This window comes from Miniopterus natalensis, chromosome 9 (assembly GCF_054644295.1).
Source record: "Miniopterus natalensis isolate mMinNat1 chromosome 9, mMinNat1.hap1, whole genome shotgun sequence".
Classification (NCBI taxonomy): domain Eukaryota; kingdom Metazoa; phylum Chordata; class Mammalia; order Chiroptera; family Miniopteridae; genus Miniopterus; species Miniopterus natalensis.
Genome location: NC_142089.1, coordinates 13935928 through 13956690, shown reverse-complemented (window position 1 = coordinate 13956690; position 20763 = coordinate 13935928). Strand labels below are relative to the sequence as shown.

The 20763-nt window shown below is 47.0% G+C and overlaps 1 protein-coding gene across 1 annotated transcript in view; it reads right to left on the bottom strand.

The window, feature by feature from the left end:
* The window catches only part of MAN1C1 (mannosidase alpha class 1C member 1), a 109324-nt gene that overhangs the window by 63362 nt on the left and 25199 nt on the right, over nucleotides 1-20763 (bottom strand). The window contains exon 2 of the mRNA XM_087820227.1: nucleotides 5119-5215. Within this exon, the coding sequence (XP_087676353.1) occupies nucleotides 5119-5215 (97 nt within the window). The remainder of the gene's footprint in view (nucleotides 1-5118; nucleotides 5216-20763) is intronic.

Here is a 20763-nt window from a genome sequence, read left to right as displayed (position 1 = left end):
CAAAAGGCCAGATTTTTTTAAAAATATATAATATATTTTTATTGCTTTCAAAGAGAGGAAGGGAAAGGGAGAGAGAGAGAGAAAATCAATGATGACAGAATCATCGATCCGCTGCCTCCTGCACGTCCCTCACTAGGGATCGAGCCTGCAACCCCGGCATGTGCCCTGACCAGGAATCGAACTGCAATCTCCTGGATCCTAGGTCGATGTTCAGCCACTAAGCCATGCCTGGCTGGGCAAAAGGCCAGATATTATATGATTCCTTTTATATGAAATGTTCAGAATAGACAAATCTATATAGGAATGGAAAGCAGCTTAGTAGTGGCATAGGGCTGATGAAAATAACCAGTCACTAAATTTTAAACAATAAAAAATGTGTTTATAGCAGCTTTACTCATAATTACCAAATAGAGGGAACAAAAATGTCCAGCAAAAGTCGAATGGATAGTCCTGGCCAGTGTGGCTTTGTGGTTAGAGTGTCGGCCCTCACAACGAAGGGTTGCAGGCTGGATTCCTGGCCCTCGTTGGGGCACGTGTGAGAGGCAACCAATCGATGTGTCTCTCTCACATTGATGTTTCTCTCTCTCTCTCTCTCTCTCTCTCCTCCTCCCTGCCTCCCTTCTACTTTCTCTAAAAAAAAAAATCAATGGAAAAAATATCCTCAAGTGAGGATTAACAGCAACAAAGAAAGCTGAATGGGTAAACCTGAAAAACTAGAGTTTAGACTATAACTGTGAGTGAAAAAAGTAAACCGTAAAAGAGTATATACAATATGATATGAAATTTTAAAGCCGATAAAACAAATCTAAGGTGACAGAAGTCAGAACAGTGGTGACTCTTGGGGGCTACTAACCAGGAGGGGTCTGGGGGAACCTTCTGGGGAAAGGGAAAGGCTCCCTATGTTGATCTATGGGGCTGGTTACAGGGATGTATCCGTATGTGAGATTCATTCCACTGCACACTTAAGATTTCTGCATTTTACTGTATGTAAGTTATAAGTTACATTTCAATGCTTTAAAAAGAAAAAGGAAAACACAGAGGCCCAAATTAAAAACCAGGGGCCGAGTGCTGGCTGTCAGACCTTCGCAAGTCCTTGTGCCTCTTGGTGCCTCTTACTCCCATCATCAGACAACTGGACCGGATGATTTCAAGGAATCCAACTGGCACTGCCGATCTGAGGTTTTGTGAACTCACATACCTATTTGTCACTGCGTTTGCTGGGAAATTTGGCAAATGCTTGCCATCAATGCTGTGCAAAGAAAAAGGGGCGGGCTGGCTGCGGTGGGCTCAGCCTTGTTTCCAAGGAAGGAAAGGCCTTTAGAAAGCGGGTGGGAGCAGGTTGCCACCGGGAATGTCAGTTTCAATATGAATCATCTTCTGCATCCCCAGCAACGTGTTCTGGGAATAGACACCCTGACTCACTCCTTCCTGACAGGAACAAGACTTGCTACTAAAATTTCAGATTTCAAGAGAACCAGCACAGTCCATATAGCCTGGCAGAGGTGTGTGTGAGGGGGAACCAACCGGGAATCACAGCGAGGACGCTCGGCCCAGGGTACAAACCTCTTTGTACAAGGCCCAAAGGAGGCCGCTGGCGCCAGGGCTGGGCTGGGGACCCAAGACTCCTAACCTCGAGTTTTCTTTTTACAACAGCCTGCTACTATATTTTCTAGCGAAATAAATTATGCTTTGTGCTGGTAGGAAGCCTTTCGAATAAAAAGAAAAGGAAAACCGCCAAGACGCATCTTAATTAGAAGTTGCTTGGGAAAAAAAATCTTCGAGGGAGGGGGGTGCAAAGCACCGTGCGGTGAGTGGTCAGCGGGGTGGGAGTGTGAAATGAGCAGGCTCATTAGGAGATGAATGGTTTACCTTGATAATCACCCAGCGTGACCCAAGGGGCCTTCTGGTTTCCAGAAGGTGGCCGAAGAATCGTGGATGTGTCATTCAAGGCCACAGGGAGACCACCCTGGGTGATAGCATCTGACCTGCGACTGCCAGTTCTGCCTGCCTGTCCTTCACATGCAGGGGGTGCATATTTTTATCCTGGCCACGTCCTTGTGCTAAAGGCCTGTCTGCTAGGGACCGGGTGCTTCTAATCCACTTGCTCTGCATTGTGACAGCCTCTGGCCTCCAGATGGAGCAACTAGGGCTCCCCAAACATGTGACTCCTGGGAAGTTTTTTTCTGCTGCCCTTAAGACTGACCCGTTCTATCCAAGGAATTGCAACATCACCACTTCCGAGGCTGATGACAGCTCTTTCACAAAATAAACTCAAGGCCTGGGTCAGGAATGTGTACCACAGTCTGACAGTGATTTTCCAAAGACGATGGACACTTGGCGTTTTCCTTCAGGGAAAAAAGAACTCACGAAGCAAAACTCATGAAAAGAAGACATAGTGTTTTCCACCAGATGAATCAAAATGCTCTGTACCCAACAAAAGGGGGGAAAGGAAAGAAACTGGGATGGATGTGGGTGCGTGCAGGGAAGAAAAAAACTCACGTTGCGTGAGGATTTACTATGTGCTAGAAAGTGTGCTGGGGCTATCTAACCCTGGCCCCCTGGCCTTTTCACAGGTGAGTAAACTGAGGTTCAGGGAACTCTGTCACTTGCTCAGTTTCATTCAGCTGGTAAATGCTGGGGATTTGAACCCGGGTGTATTCCATCTTCAAAACTGCTGCCTCTCAGAAACGAAATCAGAGAGCCGTGGAAACAACATGGAGATTCGAGGAAAACTGGGGAAGCAGGTGGTTTTCACAAACTGCCTGGCAATGTGCGCAGTTCCCCAGGCAGCCACACTGGTAGAATAACTCACCGCAAAAGACCCAGCGAGACGGGTGTGTGCGTGGAGGAGACTGTGAACAGTCTGCAGAAGGCACTACTAAGTCACACGCCAGAAAGCAATTGTAAAAATGACATCTTGGGGCCTGGATTTCTTCCCTCTTCAACATCATATTTGCTCCGTTTACAAGGCAAAGACGATTCTTCTCCCTGCCAAGGCCGAGCATTCCCAGCCCGTGATCTGAAAATCATGCTGTGTTCATTTTGCCTCTTAACTCACCCAAGGCCATAAATCATCCCTCAAAATGGGGATTTGGTTGGCAGTTCCATCAGGGATTCACAGGGCAGAGGCAGAATCCAATCTGGGGCTCTCACGGTCATCCTGGGCCAGCTCGGAGCAGGGGGTGTTGCTTCTGGCAGTGCAAGCTCCTCCGTCTTCCACAGAGAAGACGCCCGAGATCACATCTGCTGACCGAGCAGGATGGCTGCTCTTACAGGGTTAGTCTGCTGACTCTAACTGCCCTTTGTGACAGAGGAGGAGGTCAAGGCAGCAAAGAGGGGGAGAGGAACAGAGAGCAAAGCAGGGCCCAGCCCTTCCTCAGCCGAACCCAGGATGTGGGGCAGGCAGGTCAGAAATCAACAGCCTTGCCCCAACCTCCACCAATTCCCTGAATATCCGCAGACTGTTTAGGGAGGAGAGGAGAAGCTTCCTTGGTCACATCCCTGATTTACGCTAGAGGCCAAAGCTCTGACGACTGAGACGCACACCAGCTATCTTTCCCCAGTGCTGAGGTGGGCTGCCGGGGAAGGTCTGTGCTCTAGGCAGGTAAGGCAGCTGAGCTCCTAAACTGGAATCCACACTTTTCCTACCTGAGGGCAAAGAAACATCCGTCATCCTCTCCTCTGACTCAGGAGTCCTCTCTAGGCATCTATCCTAAGACAAACATTTTATGCACAAAGATGATAACGGCTGCATTATTTTTAAGAGCAAAAAAATTGGAAACGACCTTTGTCCAACATTAGCGGGTGGTTAAATGAATTACGGCACATCCCGGCAATAACTGCAACCATTAAAAACACTCTTTAGGAAAAAATTTAAATGCATTACACTTATAAGTGTAACACTTATGATATAACGTTAAGTCGAGAAAACAAAAACAAAGGACATAAAATTGTATATAGAGAGGAAAAAAGCAAGCAGAAGATTGGATGTAAATGAACCAAGATGTCAACAGAGGCTGTATTTATGTGGCAAAAGAGTTATTTTTTGCCTCCTTTACACTTTTTGATACTTTCGCAATTCCCTACATTCCTATGATAATGGGGAGGGGGGTGGTAGAGAAAGAAGCCACCCAAATTCACACACCCCCTCCTCACCAGGGGAGTACATTGTCTGAACAGCCAGAAGGGGTGTGAATCTGGATGGTTAGAGCGAGGCAGGAAGGTCCCATGTCCCTTTTCCCACAACACAGATACTTCCGACAGGGCCACACATGTGTGTGTGTGTGTAGGGGAGGCTGTCCCTCGTAAACCTGCTTTTGAGATTTCCCTGGGACTCGGTATCTGACTTGGTTCTTTGGTCCCTGACTTCAGGAGCCTATGTGTCTAAGGGGTGAGGAATACAGGTACTGGATTTTTCCGTCTCCAGCCCCAGATACCTCCTGTCTCTCAGGGAAGAAGGAAGTCGGGCTGCTGCCAGCATCTTTTCACGTGAGAGGCCTGCACAGAGGGGAGCTGGCAACCTGGATGGGTGTTAAATTTGAAACCCGAGGCCCTGCCCACAGTAAGGCACCTTGCAGTCTCTTCGTCTGAGAGAGGCTTTTGAGGTGCTGGGTTAGGAGAATCCTGTGGCTGGAAAGGGCAGGGACACCAGCAGTGAGGCTGCAGATCAAACACAAGCTGCCGACACACAGCAGTCCCTGTGCGGCTCCCTAAAGTGTCCACCGAGTCAGTGTACAAGAGATACCCGCCCCCAAGACCCTAAAAGCAGCATATGTGCCCACCTCATTGGAAATGTGCTCAGGTTCTCTGTGAAAACACCCAGTATTGTTTTACAGCTATCCTCAGAGGAGTGGGTTAAACAAGTCTCCATCACTCACTGTCCCCACGTACATTTCCAAGTTTGTTTGCTCTAAGAAAGAAGTGATTGGGGCATACAAAGAAGTGTGTAAGGTTAGAGAGAAGAGTAGGGTTGCCCCAAATCCAAAAGCTCAGAAGCCTGAACAGTCCAGAAGGAACCCAGACTTGGAGGAACAGAGACACAGCTCAGGTGATGAAAAAAACCAGTAAGTTCCGCTCAACCACTGGGGGGCAGTGGGTCTCCCCGGAAAGGGCACTCACCGAACATGTTGCCCTCGGAGCCTTCCATTGTGAGGGGCCGGAGTTCATTTTCTCCCATCGCGTAAAGCTTGTAGTTCTGCCAGGCGAACTGCATCATCTATAAGAAAAGGCGGGGAACATGAGCGTCGTGATTCCCAACAGGGAGGACTGGTCACCCAGCTTTGCCCTTTGCAACAGGGTTTGAAACCACAATTAAAAAACAATCTTTCAAATTGAGGAAAATGATTCCCTCACTATAATTTTATTCATAGTTACAGCTGTCCGAAAGGCCATTCGCCTCCTACAACCCCACGCGTCCAACTTCTATGTATAGATTTCCTAGAGAATACAGAGACAAAGCAAAGAGCCACCTCTTCCAGGAAGCCTTCTCTGTTTTGCTCTGGCTTAAAGTGACCCTCTGAAGGATGGAAACAACTCACTGAATGACACCTGTTATAATCAAATAGAACAACCCCCTGAGCAAAGGGTTGCTAAATCCATATTTGTAGATAAAAAGACAGGTCACACGTGAGGTGACTTGCCCAAGGTTACACAGTGAGTCAGTGCTGGGAATTGAACCCATGCCCTCTGGCTCCAAAGCCTCAGGACTGTCCCCAAAACCTTGGCACTGTCTCTTAAAGTCACCACATGATTCTCTTAGAACTCCTCTAACACTTGGCGGGACCTACCCTGGCTGTCCCAGGCTCCCTGGTAACTCAGCTGGTCACTGTTATTTTTTGTTTTCCTGGTTCTGAAACATAAACTCCTTCAAGTCAGAAACTATACTCACCTTGCCTCAGTTTCTCCCACAGCACCTAGCACAGGGCTTGGCACATGTAGGCAGCAATGAGTATCTGTCAACTTTGTCACCCAGCGTGTGAATTATGTTACTACATTAAGGCAACTACGTCAGCTCCTTGGGAGCATTATGCAAGCACCTTAGTGCCCTGGCTGCACTGGGCTCTGGAGGCTGGAGGAATGCAAGGTGAGGATGGGCCCCAGCCCCACTCCCATCCCCCAGGGTCTCCTTTATTTGCCTTTATGGTACAGGCTTTTTGCCTTTGCATGGCTGGCTGCAGAGGAGGAGAGCAGAGCAGAGCAGAGCTCTGGGTGACTGTGGGGTAGAGGAGGGAGCCAGGGCAGGCAGCTGAGACACAGATGGGTGGGGAGCAGCTTGGTACGGTGGAAAGAACTCAGAGGCCTGGGTTCTAATTCTATCTCTGTCACTATCTCTTTGACTCTGGCCAGTGACAAAACGTATTTGAGCCTCTATGGCCTCATCTTTGAATTGGGAATAGCAAGGCCCACTTTGCCACAATCCTGAAGGGTTTAACTGAAAGAAAGAAGCTGGCAGTGCCCAGTTTCTGACCTGACACAGCAAGTGATCAACAAATGCTGGTTGATTAGCCTTTAAAATACCCACCTGGCTCTCCTAGCCTCATCTGTGCACCCCTCCTTCTATCTACCCTATTAGTTCTCAAACTTCAGCATGCACCAGAATCACCTGCAGGGCTTGCCCCATTCCTGAGCTTCTGATTCAGCAGGCCTGGGGTGGGCCTAACAGTTTGCTTTTCTAACAAGTTCCCACATGATATTGCTGTCCATGGGCCACAACTGCGAAACCACTGAGCTAGCGTATGTGTTTATTTCTATTTGTTACCTCAATTCTAGGCTTCCTTTTGTTTTTCTTCTATCTCTCAGCCTCCCTTTCAGTCCCCTTTCAGGACATTTCCACCTGTATTCTCTGTGTTCTGCCGCGCCTGGTGCCAAGGTTTAGAAGCCATCTCTTCTAGGCACATCAGGACAGTAACTGCTGCCACGCTTGCTGCACAGACCAGGAGGGCAGACGTGACATGCTTATGGCCTGCACTCTCCATCAAATGGCAGAATAACCTAGTATCTCTCCATTTTACAGATGATGAAACTGAGGCCCACAGACAGAAAGTGGTCAGGGCGGCAGAGCCAGCAGGGCTGGAATCCAGCTCTTTCAACTTCCAGGCCAGCAGACCCCACCCCCTCGCCTGGCCTGATATGTGGCTTCCCATGTGACATACATGTAAATGTCATGGTAATGCATGCAAAGCACTTTGCACAGGCTTTGAGTCCTGGTTCCATTCCTCTGTTATTTTCTACTTATCTTGAATTGGCAATAACAGAAACTAATTGCTGCGTATGAGTGCTGGAAGGAGACTGGCCTCCTCCTTCAGTCTCTCTTATGCAGGGGCTCCCTTGGTTAAGTCAGTGTGAGGGAAGGGCAGGGCGGTGGAGGGGTGGGAGAGCAGCAGGAGGCTGTCAAAACATAAATGACAGCAGGAAAGAAGGAGCAGAGGTCTAGAGGGGGAAGACAGCACCTTACCCTCAATACCCCCTCCTCCTTGAGAGAGAGAGAGAGAGAGATGTGGGTGTAGAGGAGTAATTAAGAAAATCACAGGTATCTACATGTTCTCAAAGAAGCTGTCACTGCAGGGATGCAGAGATGTTTGGAACATAGCCCGTTCTCACAGTCCTCCACATCAACAAAGGGAAATGATGGCACCAGTGATCCCTGTGTCACTTGGGACTGGATTCGGAAGGCCATCAGACATTCTCTCAATTGCATGCAAACGCACATACACACAAAGTACATGCAGACCCCAAACCTTGGACCCCCCACCTTGAGTCACGAGTAGTTCAGCCCAGGCACTGGATGAGCAGGGGACAGGAAAGACCCCCAACCAGGCAGTCCTCATTTCTCTTCCTCACGCACCCTAAGCAGCCCCTACCAGGTGTCCTGTCCTGTGGTTGGCCACAGTTTGGGCTGCAGCTTTGGGGAGAAATGCTCTCCCAACCCCACCCTCTACTTCCAACTGCTTGTCTTCCTTCAGATCCAGGCTGAAAGGTCACTTTCGCAGAGAGAGCTCCTCCCCAGCCAACCCAAAGTCAGGACCCTACTCCTACCCTACATTCCTGATGCCCAGTCTCTTAGCAGCCTACAGCCAAGCTTTTATGCTTGCAACTATTTGGTCAGTCCCCCTACCCCTTATTCACTGCCACAAGCCAGGCAACTCATCCAGGGACTGGCACATAACAGGCACTCATTAAATATTTGCTGAATGAATGTAATCACACACAAGAAAATTGGCTCTGGAGCTTAACATATGGCTGGGAGACTCAATGTGGGCCACACACAGCACAAGTGAGACAGGTAACAGATCAGAGGCAAGGTTCCTGTGAACAACAGAAGTGCTCAGAGGAGGGTAAGCCTGGGTCTCAAGGGGAGCTTCGTGGGGCCCCAAGTACCCTGACGGCCAAGTAGTACTGTGAGTTGCACAAGAAGGGGATGATGCATAGAAAGGCTAATCCTAACCTGGCGCTGGTGATAAATGCCCTGGGAGACCCCTGGACTTGGCTTTAGAGATGGACAGTCCCTTGCCCAGCCGGGCGTGGCTCAGCGGTTGAGCATCAACCCAGGATCCAAGCGATCAGGGTTCGATTCCCGGTCACAGCACATGCCCGGGTTGTGGGATGCAGCCAATCAATGACTCTCTCCTCGTCATTGATGTTTCTATCTCTCTCCTCTCCTCTCTCTGAAGTCAATAAAGATATATTTAAAAAAAAAAAAAAAAAAGAGATGGACAGTCCCTGGTTTATGCTTCAGCCGTTCTAAGGCCTCAAGGTCATCAGGTCCATTTCCTGCCGCATGCAAGTTTCTTAATAAAAGATTAAGTAATTTTTCTTTGAACACCCCCAGTGAAAGACTATACTTTCAGGGATCATTTCTATAGTTTGTGAACACCCCCAGTGACAGAGACCTCACCACTTTACAGGGCAGCCCATTCCATTGTGGAGTTTCACAAAGTTCTTCCTTAATCGGTCCAAATCTGTGTTCCCCTTTGGGCCACGGGGAATACAGTTCATATACTTCTATACCAGAAACCTCCAGCCAGGGGAGGCCAACTCCCAAATGGTTCAGAAAACAATGTGTTTCTCCACTTTAACTTATGGCAGAATGTGCCTGTTGCCCATCTCCTTGCAGCTGCTGTTACCCACAGCTCCTCAAAACCCTGCTAGGCCTTCTGGTCCCCTCACCACGCCTGTCCTGCCCACTTTGGCCAGATGACAGAGCAAATGAGGAACTAGCAATTTGGGTTCTCCTTTTAAAATTATATCATCATGTTAAGTGAGGTGCCCGTTTTTACTCTGTTTTTCCTGCTCTAAAAATAAAAGGCCCCTTTTATGAAAATAAAAGGCATTTTCCAGAAGTCCCAGCAAGTCTGGGCTTCAGCCCCCAGGCCCACATCTGGGTCAGTCCTTTCACTTAGCAGGTTCAATTCCAGGTCAGGGCACATACCCAGGTTGAAGGTTCGATACCCAGGTGGGGCGCATACAGGAGGCAACCAGTTGATGTTTCTCTCTCACATCAATGTTTCTCTCTCCCTTTCTCCCTCTCTCCTTCCTTCCCTCCCTCCTTTCCTCTCTTCCTCTCTCTAAGATCAATTATTAAAACCTCAGCTATGGCAAGATAAATTTGGGACAGACTCAAGAATATGACTATAAGAATCAAGGGACATGAGAACTAAATACCAAGAGAAATTGTACCTCTGCTCCCACTGGGTGTGCGTGTGTCTGTGCTAGAGATAGAAGGCAACTCTAGATGGTCTCTGGAAGCCCCTCCCTTCCATCGGTCTGTGATTTATGGATTCAAAGAACATCTAACAATAGCCTGCAAAGACTTCCCTTCACTGAGTCCTGCGAAAGCAGAAAACAAAGCTCCAATGATAGAGAGACAGGCAGAGCAACTGGAGCTGAAGCCTAAGACATCTTGTTAGTTCTTTCTCAAACAAAAACTCTTCTTGTCCACCGGAACAAATTACAATGACATGAAATCTTAAAATGAAAAATAATTTACAAGTTTGAGGCAGACATTATTATTTTATTTAAGGTGTTCTTTCTACCTGTCTTGGAGCTCTAGGATTACTCTACTGCAGAAAGATGACTAGAATTCACTGTGTCACCCAGGCCCAGATGCCCATCCCAGCTGAGGAGCCTCAGAACAATGGAACCAAGAGAGAAAGGGTGCATGTGAGAAGGGAGGGAATGGGAACACTGGCAGACCACCTCCAGAGTGGAAAACTAATAGAAAGTTTGCATAGGAAAGTTCTTTGGGGGCAACTGGGGAGGAAGGAGATGAGCGTGGAAATAGCGAGACATTCTCACCTTTTTAAAATAAACACATACACAGGCAGGATCAAGTCTGGCAGTGACCCAGAGCCACAGTTGCAACATCTCCAGGCTGCCAAAAAGGGAAATGGATCTTCCCAGTCATTAAAGACAAGTGCTCACACCTTATTTGCATCTCCCAGCAGTGACGCCTGGCCCCATTAGCAGGGGCAGAGTGGGAAAGGATTTGGTCTCTAATAACCCTGGGATCTAATGACCACACAGATGGAGAGATCAGAACAGGGAGTTGATTTTTTTCCTTTCACTTTCAGCACAGTCCAGGGAAAAAGCTAACAGCTTGGTACCTGGACACAACCTGTTAGATTTCTCAATCCACCCCCAACTTTGGGTGCCCCACAAAATGATCTGATTGGTGACTGTTGATAAGACATAACCCCCAGTCTATAGTTCAGAAGCTGGATGCGGGTGGGACTGGGTTATATGCTGTGGGTGGGGGGGTAGTAGAGGGGGAGGTCCTGCCTCCAACCCTCTCACTCTTGGGTTTGCTTGAGCTATTGAAAGGCAGATGTTGGAAATGAAAATGTGATGACTCTACCTATCGGAGGTCCACACAGGTCTCCTACATCCTGCCCACAGGAATTCAGATTTGAGCAGTCTCAGAAATCTCACCCCAGCTCTAGCTGTTCTGAGTCACAATGGTTGTAAGAGTGGGCCCTGGAGGTAGACAGACCTTTGCCTCTCAAAGTGTGGTCTTGAGACGAGCAGATGGGCAGACCCAGGGAGCATGTCAGAAAGTCAGCATCCTGGGCCTCACCCCAGACCTGCTGAATCAGAGCCAGCATTTTAACAAGATCCAAACGCACATTAAAGTTAGACACTGCCATAGAGCTCCGCCACCTAATGGCTATGTGCCCTTGAGTGAGTCGCCTAACCTCTCTGAGACTCAGTTTCCTTATCTGTAAAAGGACGACAGGAATATGTAATCCTTATAATAACACAGAGAGTAAATAACATGTAAATCGTTTAGCACAGCAGCTGGTATATCAGGAGTGCTCAATACAAAGCAGTCATAAGATAACTGCTCTCCTATTAATTTACCTACTAAGTATCCTTCTACCCATTTCTCTCTGCATTCTAACCTGAGCCCCTCCCACTTCTCAGCGGGACTCCTGCAGCAGCCAGTCGCTGGCCTAGAGGAGTTCTCTTTAGCCTCCCACACTGTGGCCAGGGAGATTACTTAAAATGCAAATTTATTCATATCTCCACCTCACCCCCAACACACACTTACATACTTCCTTCAGACATAAAGATCAACCTCATTAAAGCCCATCAAGACCTGCAGAGTCCTACCACTCACCATACCCTCCCCATCTCTGTCCCAGCCACACTAGCTTCCATTCTCAGTTCCTTAAAAATGCACGCCGCCTCCTGCTACAGGGCCTCTTAACACCATAGCCCCACTCCCTGGACCACTTTTGGCCTGGCAAATACCACTTATCTTTCAGATCTCGGTTAACTGCCATGTCCTGGTGAAGTCTGGCCTCTTGGGTCAGGTCGAATGCCCGTTACAGAGGAATATTAAAGTCAGAATTATATATTAATTGTGTGATTGATTAATTAGCATCTATTTGCTTACTATTGCTCCCCAGCCCTTAGCAGAGTGTCTACCATTTAGAGGCCCTCCATGAAAATATGCTGAATAAATAAATGTCTAAGGATGGTGACAACACAGGGGGAGTCCCTGGCCTGCTCCTGTCGTGGGGACAACTGGAAAATTGTAACGCCTGGAACAGAAACCCACTGCCCGGTGGCTTTGACTCAACAAGGATTTAAGCAAAAGCCCAACAAGGGAACAGCTCCAACGGTCAGGCCACAAGGGATAGCAAGAATGAGTGAGACCCTTTCCTACCGAGAACCTTTATGATCTTGGTGCAGAGTTTGCTAATGGACAAAAGAAGCTGATGGAGGTCACAAGCAAATTTGAGCTCTGTCACTGCACTGAGATTGGTTCCCTGACTGCAAAGTGAAGGGCCCTCCTTGATTTTAGCCCAGAACTACACGAGAATAAATATGTGTTGTTTTAAGTCACAGAGTCTGTGTGATTTGTTACTGTAACAATAGGAAACTATTGTTATATCACCATGGGGCCCTTGCACTTGCCAACGAAAAACTGAATGAACAAACTACCACATCTCCAATGCACTTTCCATCCCACCATAGCCCTTTCTCTGATATTCTGGAGCATGGGTGCCAGCATCCTGTTCTGCTACAGCCCCTTGCCATCCATCAATGACAATACTTACCCCTTTTGCAGGATATTTTCTTTCGTGTCTGTCTCCCCTGCCCTTGAGTTCTGTGACCTATTCATCTCTGCAACCCAACCCCTGGCACGGAGCCTGGACAAACAGAGGAACTGAAATGGTGCATTAGTACTAATAATGGCTGCTTGTGCTACCTCTGTTACCCAGCAGTGGACATCTGCTGAGCCCTGGGCCAAGTCCTGTACCAACCTTGCAAGGCGAGATACCATTATTATCCCTATTTCACAGAATGAAGCAATCGAGTCCTGGAGGGTTAAATAACTTGCAAAGTTATAACAGAACAAGTTAGTGGCAGAGCCAGGCAGTGGGGCAGGAGCAAGGTCGGGAGCCTGCACTCCACGGGGGCAGCACACTGCTTCCCACTCGATCCTCACTGAGGTAAGACGGGCGCCTCCTTTTCCCAACACTCGGGGCTATGCGGTGGGCAAGTGACGGGGCAGGTGTTTGAAGCTGGGGTCTGGCTATTTCAGAAGGCCATGGTATCCTTTCCATCTCACCAGGCTGATTCACTATCAAATGAATAAATGAACAAAAGCATCGGCCCGCCACCTCTGGATGGCACATGCACCCACTCCGAGACTCAAAACGAGAACCAGCTGCTGCCTTGAGCCTGGAGATTCCACTCCTGGACTCGAGAAAGAGGCCTGAGAAACATCGGATGCTCACAGGCAGGAGAGGACCCTGTTTCTTGTCCAGGAAAATTGTGTCATAAAGACTTGGAGAATGAGCCATCGGGCATCTCCATGTAGCAGCCAGATGTCATCCCATCTAAGCCTCCATCGCTACTCTGGGAAGCAGGTATTATGCCCATTTTATAGAGAAGGATACTGAGGTTCAGAGAGGTTCTGTAACTATCCTAAGGGCACACAGCCAGTCAGTGGAGGGTTTAGATTCAAACCCAGGTCTGGTTCCAACCTTTGCCTCTTCTTGTTTCTCCTTAACCTCCCCCCATCTGAAACCCACTCAGAAAACATGTATGGAGCATGTACTATGTGCCCCATGTTCTGGTACCTGCAGCAGTAAAGGAGACAGGCAAAGCTCTTGCGTTCACAGCTGCTGCTCCCTGGTGCAGGGAGACAGATCATAAGAAAGAAACAAGTTAGCAGGGTGACTCTGAATGGTGACATGAAGCGCTATGAAGGAAAATCAAGCGAGGGAAGGGGATAGGGGACGACCGTGGGTGGAGGTGACCACGGAAGGCCTCCAAGAGAACATCTGCACTGAGATCTTAATTAGTATCTGAAATAAGAGCTCCTTCTGCTTCTCACATGTAGCCTGAGAAATGCGCTTGGCTTCTCTCTTTATTTCTCCTAGGCTCCCATCGGCAGAGATTTCAAAGTACATTTTCCGTTTCTGGTTTTTTCTTTCTTTCTTTTCTCTTTTCCTTTTTTGGCTAGAAAGGCTTGCAAACCCCACTGATAAGGTTACCATTCACACCAGGAGAGAGAATTCCAAAGCAGTACACAGACCCGCTTCAGCCCTACAGAAACTATTAAAATGACTCAGGTCTTGGAGCTCATTCGTCCCAGGAAGCCAAGTGGCTGCCACCCCGCAAGCTCCTTGATTTTGCATTGATCAGACAGCTCCGCGTACGTTTTCTTTTCATTTTTTCTAGGTCTGTGATGACGGATGACGGGCAGGGACATTTCTGGATCATAATCAGAGGCTGATGGTGGTTTCTCACTCCTGTAAGACTGAATTTCATGGGACACGTTCCTTGACGGTGCTGAGCAGAGGCACTGTGTTCTTGAAAGGATTCCTGCAGCCCTATTATGAAAGATGATCTAATCACACGGGAGAGAGTAAAACATCAAGCAATTTGATTTCAAAACCCTGAAATAGAACTCCACAGAATAATTAACTAAGAAAACCCAAAGGCTCTAATCTTGATGAATGAATGGGACAGACTAGGAAAGAGAGAGAAAAAACGCAGGTCTTTAAGTGTCACAGATTTTTGAATTATTTCAATGATCAGAATCAAAGCTCCCACAGGCCCGGCATGATATTTTCCCTTCTCCTCCCACCTCCCTCAAATCCACACATCCCACTCCCTGAGAACTGAACGCAGCCTCCCGAGCTCCGCTGCTCTGGCTTCTAATGGGACCAGGATTTTCTCTTTCCGAAGCCGCCTCCAGATCTGGGCTTCCTGCTGGGGCCTGTGGACCTGCTGCAGGAAGGTGGTTGCTCCCGCATAGCCCACAAAACAGACCCTTCCACAGAAGGCAGACAGACAGACTGAAGGCTGCAACTGGTGATGGAACTTTCACACAACCTCTCTTCCCTGTGCTTGCTTTTGAGGTACAACTATGGGCGGTGGTAGCTCACTAGGGCTCTTTCATAAATCTCAAAGACAGGCCCTTTCAGACATTCCCAACAAAAGAAAGGCCGGGGTGAGATTCGTCACTGACAGCCGTATATCCTGCGTAAGGAAGAAAACCATCCTGTTTTCTCAATTCTGAGCACAATGCTGAAAAAACAGTACATAAAATGCTATCAGCTCAGCTGGCAGGGTGGGGGTGGGGTGGGGTCTTCTCCAGTTGCTGTTAATAAAATACACCAAGTCTTAGATGCCTTTTCTAAGGAGGGGTGTCTTTGACTCAAAGCACCAAGAAGCTGCTCTTTTTGTCTGTCTTTTTCTGGGCGAGAGGAAGAAATTCCTCTTACTTTCACTGTGGACTTGGTACTCCATTTAGGAACCTGAGAAAGATGTGTGTCACTGCTCACTCTCAGATCTGACTCCAGGCCTGGGGGGTACCACTTACAGTGAAAAAAAAACAGGATGCGCCTCATTAGCTGGAATTCCACGGCCCCCTCATGGCTGGAAGTCACTAAGTGAGAAAGCTTCATTCAGGGTGATGAAAGGGGGTCAGGGGTGGAAATGATGCAAAAGAGACAGAGGCTGTAAATGCAAAAACGTTTCCTGAGTGATTTGCTGTGGCTATTTAACCATTAAAAGTTTAAACTCTCTTGAGGTCAGAGAAAGAACCAGAGGAAAATCAGAGGCACATTTCCTCTTTTCCTGGGATAAACCCAGCAAAATTTTAAAATGCAAAGCATCTCTAAACAGCTATTTGATTAGGTTCCCCCCACCCCCCGCAATGAGGCTATATAATTAGCAAATGTCTGGAAGATGAGATTTAAATATGCCAATCAGTCCATCTCAAGAGTTTAGCATGAACAATGTAGAATGTAATTATCTTTAAGCGATAAGCACTTTTGTGGGGCTACAGCCTTCACTAAAGACCTGAAACCCAAAAGATGACCTCTCCCCATGCCCAGAGCAGCTGTTTCCCATTTAAAAGAAAAATAGCAATGACAAGTGTTATCTGAAAATTCCACCAGTGTGACCTTTAAAGAGAATGATTTTGAGTACTTCTGGTGATAACTCTGCCATCATTTCTTCCACTAATGGAGCATTTTCAAAACCAGCAGGGTGATGGAGAGAACCTGACTTCACAGGGGTGCAAATAGACTCTCCCTGCAACATCTGATCTCCTATTTTCTCCATTGGTGACTATTTCTTAGGCTGGAAATCATCAAAAACCTAAAGGTTCACAACTTCCCCCTTCTCGTGCAGTCTGTAGGGGTGCGCAAAATGGGTCCCGCAGTAGAGACTGGTCTGTAACGGGGCAGAATATTATCGAAAGAGGAGAGCAGAATGCAGTCAACTGTTTAGAAGTGGGTGGGGTTTTTTCCTTCTGTCTTGCTACTGGGGAATGTTGGATCATGAAAAATACTCTAGTTCAAAAGAAATCTTAGGCCCTGGCCAGTGTCGCTTAGTTGGTTGGGTGTTCTGTGCACCGAAAGGCCGCTGGTTCGATTCCCAGTCAGGGCACATGCCCAGGTTGAGGGCTTAATCCTCGGCAGGGGGCATGCAGGAGGCAGTGGATTCACATAGATGTTTTGCTCTCACACTGATGTTTCTCTCTCTCTTCCTTCCTCTCTCTCTCAAATTAAAAATAAATAAATAAATAAATAAAGCTAGGCTTGGTCCCTGCCCATGGGAAGCTCCAGTGGTGCAGTGGGTTCTCCTACTCAGTCCCAAGAAAATGGGAGCTTTAAAAAAAAAGACGTCTTAGAATTCTAAGACTCAGGCTGTCATCACAACCAGGTCCATTTTTCACCCCCCAGACTGGACTCAACTATTTCTCAAAATAGCTTTTTATAATATTGTGATGGCAAAATGGCTGAAAAAGAGCAAGATTCCACTTATTCATCCTGTAACTACAGAAGCGTGCGTCTTGGGCACAAAGGGATGTTACCAGGCAACATGACAAAAATGAATAGCATTGATAACCCATCCCATGGTAACAGCTTTTATAATTAAAGATTACGGCAAATACAATAGATCCCAACACAAATGGGAATGGAGACACGGCCATCTCTCTGCCTTTTTGTCAGCAACTCTCCTGTCTACACATGGACCTTGTACTTCTGGGGGACTGGAGAGGTCTGTCATGAACCACCTGCCAGTGTTGGTGGCCATAACTCTAACTGGGGCAGCACGCCCTTGACTAAGTTCTCTCAAGTGATAATTAAACCCGCCAGCCTCACTTGTAAGGTCTGATCACAACTGAGCAGTACATACACATGTTGGCATGTCTAACGGTGACGAATCCTCCAAGTACCTCCGGCTGGTGCCAGGGCTGCCAGCACTCTTATCATGAGATAAGTATCTCTTTATGTGAGCACCTTAAGTCACAGCCCCTGCCCCATGAGCCTTCACCTTTTCTTTTAATCGAACAATGTTTTGCAATTTCAGCTCCATCCATCAGTCACCTCCACTGTCTGCTAATGGAATTTACAGAACTCTATTCCCCAGTGTATAGCCAGGGCCAAGGACTCTTCCGTCATTCCTGTAAGTCCACGAACATTTCAGATGCACTCACTATAAATTGAACTTGAACTTGGTCCACCATCGGCTGCTGACCTGAGAACCTGCCAGCAAGGGCTTTCGTTCATAATGAGATGTTGGCTAGACAAAGTACCTGCCAATGGTACCTCTGCCTATCAGCATCGCACAGGCCAATAATGTTCAACGTGGGGATACATGGAAAGAGAGCTCTCCCGGGAGGAAGTGTTTTGTGAAATCCATTTCCTTGACAACTATTTTCCAAGCAAATGCTAGTACTGTAGGTTTTTTTTACCCCATGGTTTTGAAGTACTCTGACGTCTAAAAATCACCACTGTCAAACGCCCTAATGTGAAAAATAGGGATTAAAATAGAAGCAAAAAAAAAAAAAATTAAGCTTCTAGAGTCTAACATTTTAAAAGCCAGGGATTTACACTACCTTCTTGGGGGGGTGGGGAGAGTAATGAGCAAAAGATGGGCAACATTTAGAGGTACCTCTAGGGAGCACTTATTCAATCCCGGTGACCATGGAGAAGAATCTGGAGGACAGATGGCCTGCTACGCTGGACCCCTCTACCCAAAGTTGGAGAGGACTAATCTAGTCTCTATGGGGAGTGCAATCTAGTCCCTGATCATCCCCTTCTGGGTTTTAAAGAAGCTCTAAAGAACAAGCCAATCACCCTCAGGACTAGGTTATGTTCCTTTAGAATCACACAGTCTCTGATTTTCTGAGACAGGCCCAATTTTAAATATTCCATCCCATTATCAATGTGTCAGATACCATGTGCTAAGTTTTTATTTGGAAAATGGTCTTATGGAATTGGCGGGCCTCCAGGGTGTGGACAGAACCACACTCTTAGGGCAAGGACAGAGCAGTGGTGTAAGGAGTGCTATCATTCTCTGCTCAAGCTGACCCCTCTCCCGCCCATGAATTCAATGGAATTATAGGCTCAACTCTAAGCAGGTCATGGCAGATCAGGACACTTCTTAACATAATCATCTACCCAGTCATCCTTCGACTGACCTACCCACTGTTCCACATTAAGTACTGCCTATATACCAAGAACCATGCTTGAGATTGGGGCTACAGAGGAACAGGAATGTGCCTACTATGGCGAACCATTTTTAAAAGCAGGGGCTTATGGATTTTGATTGGGGCTTATGGATGGAAGGGGAGCCTCTGATCCCCTTGAAATGAAAGGAAAACTGTGTGGGTTTTTGTGCACACATGTGCACACCATGTGCATTAGTCTTGGAAGGAAGGTTTATAGTTTTTATCAGATGAGCATAGCAATCTGTGACTCAAGAAAGGTTAAGAATCACATAAAGCTCTAACACACATTGCTGTGTTCTGTCCCAGAGATCTATCCACAGAGAAAGGGTAAGAGAAAGCTATGCAACGAAGGTTATGCTTGGGTGGGACTTGGACATGTTCATGAGTTTGGCTTCACCTACCCCAAGTCAAAGAATGAAGGCTTCATTCTTCTAGCTCAAGCTTCTTCTTCCAGTGCCCTCTGGGCCTCTTACCCATATCAATCTCCCTCCTCCATGCTCCTTCTTCCATTCACTTACTCAATGAGTTTCTCCTGAGTGAGTGCCTACTTGGGCCCTGTAAACAAGACAGACATGGGTCCCTGCCCTCCTGGACCCAACATTCTCATGAGAGAGACAGACATCCATCAAACATGGACAGAGACATATAAGTACACACTGAGATCAATGCTAAGTGGGGGCAGAACAGAGAAAGAAGCAATCTGGATTACAAACTGCCCCATGAATCTGAAAATCCCTCACAGGGAGAGACCATGGATAATATGGCGTGGCAGCTCATAGGGCTCCCAAGCCCCTGGCTCTGGGTAGGCACTTGTATTTGCTGAACAAATAGACGAATGAATCAGCAGGCTATACTGCAACATTTCTTATATTAAATATTTTTAAGTCCTTTCAGGTGCAAAGGTCTCATTTTAGATATCCTTCAACCTCATAGCACAGAGAACAGCTAACAAATCATTAGACTGGGAGGATGCATGCCAATTTCACAAACTCTAAAGAAACTATGATTTTGCTTCCCTCTTACTGGCTTTCTCCCACAAAGTTACTTTAATATTCAGTCCTGGGCCTTCATTCAAGTTCCAAGCCATTCACACATGACTCTGCTCAGACTCCGTCCTTGAGCAGAGCCAAGGCTCATCTCCATCAGTGCAAAGTTGACAGATGTGATCACGGTGGAGGCAGAGCTCACACTTGGTGGGGGTGATCAAGACCCAGAGGGGGGCACCTGTGCCTCGAAGGAGGGAAGAGGTTGCAAATGGGGTTGACATATTAATTTTGTTTACTGTCTGTTTTGTTCCCTGCTGTGTCTCTGATGCCTGGCACATAGTACACACTCGATAGTTATTTGTTAAATAAATGAGTCAGTGAGTGAAAGGGGAGCTGGGTATGCCAGTCAAGGCACTGAGGTGGTAACATACACGGGCCATACAGCAAAGCCGTACCCAGCGGTGTGGTGGCAAAGGTGTACTTCCCACATGAGCACTGGTTGATACGTTCATTTATCTTAAAAAGTGAGACTAAAGTGAAGTAACAAAAACATACCAGAATTTCATTTGTTTGTCAGTGACATGAGCAGACTCCTTCCTGAATTGGAAGGTAGTTTTTGAAAACTGGAAGAATGTTATTTTCCATTTTTTGTGCAATTTACAATGATACACTTTAAAGTTTACTCTGCATTATTGACATTTTCTCCACCACTTCTGTGGTGTAAATATTTCCACCACGGCCAGTTTTCAGCTACCAATGACATCAGAAAGGGATGTCAGTAGCACACTACGCCATACAGATACAACAGGTGTATCTGTACATAAATAATAAAGCCTAGCAAATCAATTAGAAAGTGATGAGTTCTGAGTATTCGCTACCTTTGCTTTTAATATAATTTATTTAATTGTACATTTGTATAATTAACTGAAAAATAATGGCTGTTTTTAACAATCAGCTCACAAAATTTCTGAAAATTTAACAATGGCTTTTTACAACTCAGCTTTAGCACATGACTGGGTGCATCCTATAGGCAGACCCAACCCTGCTATGGGGTCACAGAAGATTCAGCTGAATGGGCTCACCCAGGACTGTGCAATCAGAAAAGCTGGAAAGCAGCTATATCAGTGTTTATACAACGTGTAACTTTGCCATTAAAATAAATAAATAAATAAAAATTTCTTTTAAATTACATTTTGGGCCCCCAAATCTCCCTGGATTTAGGGTTTCTAACAGCTGTGCTCCAGCCCCACCCCAGGCCTCAGTTCCCTGGAGGAAGGGTATGCCACGGTGTTC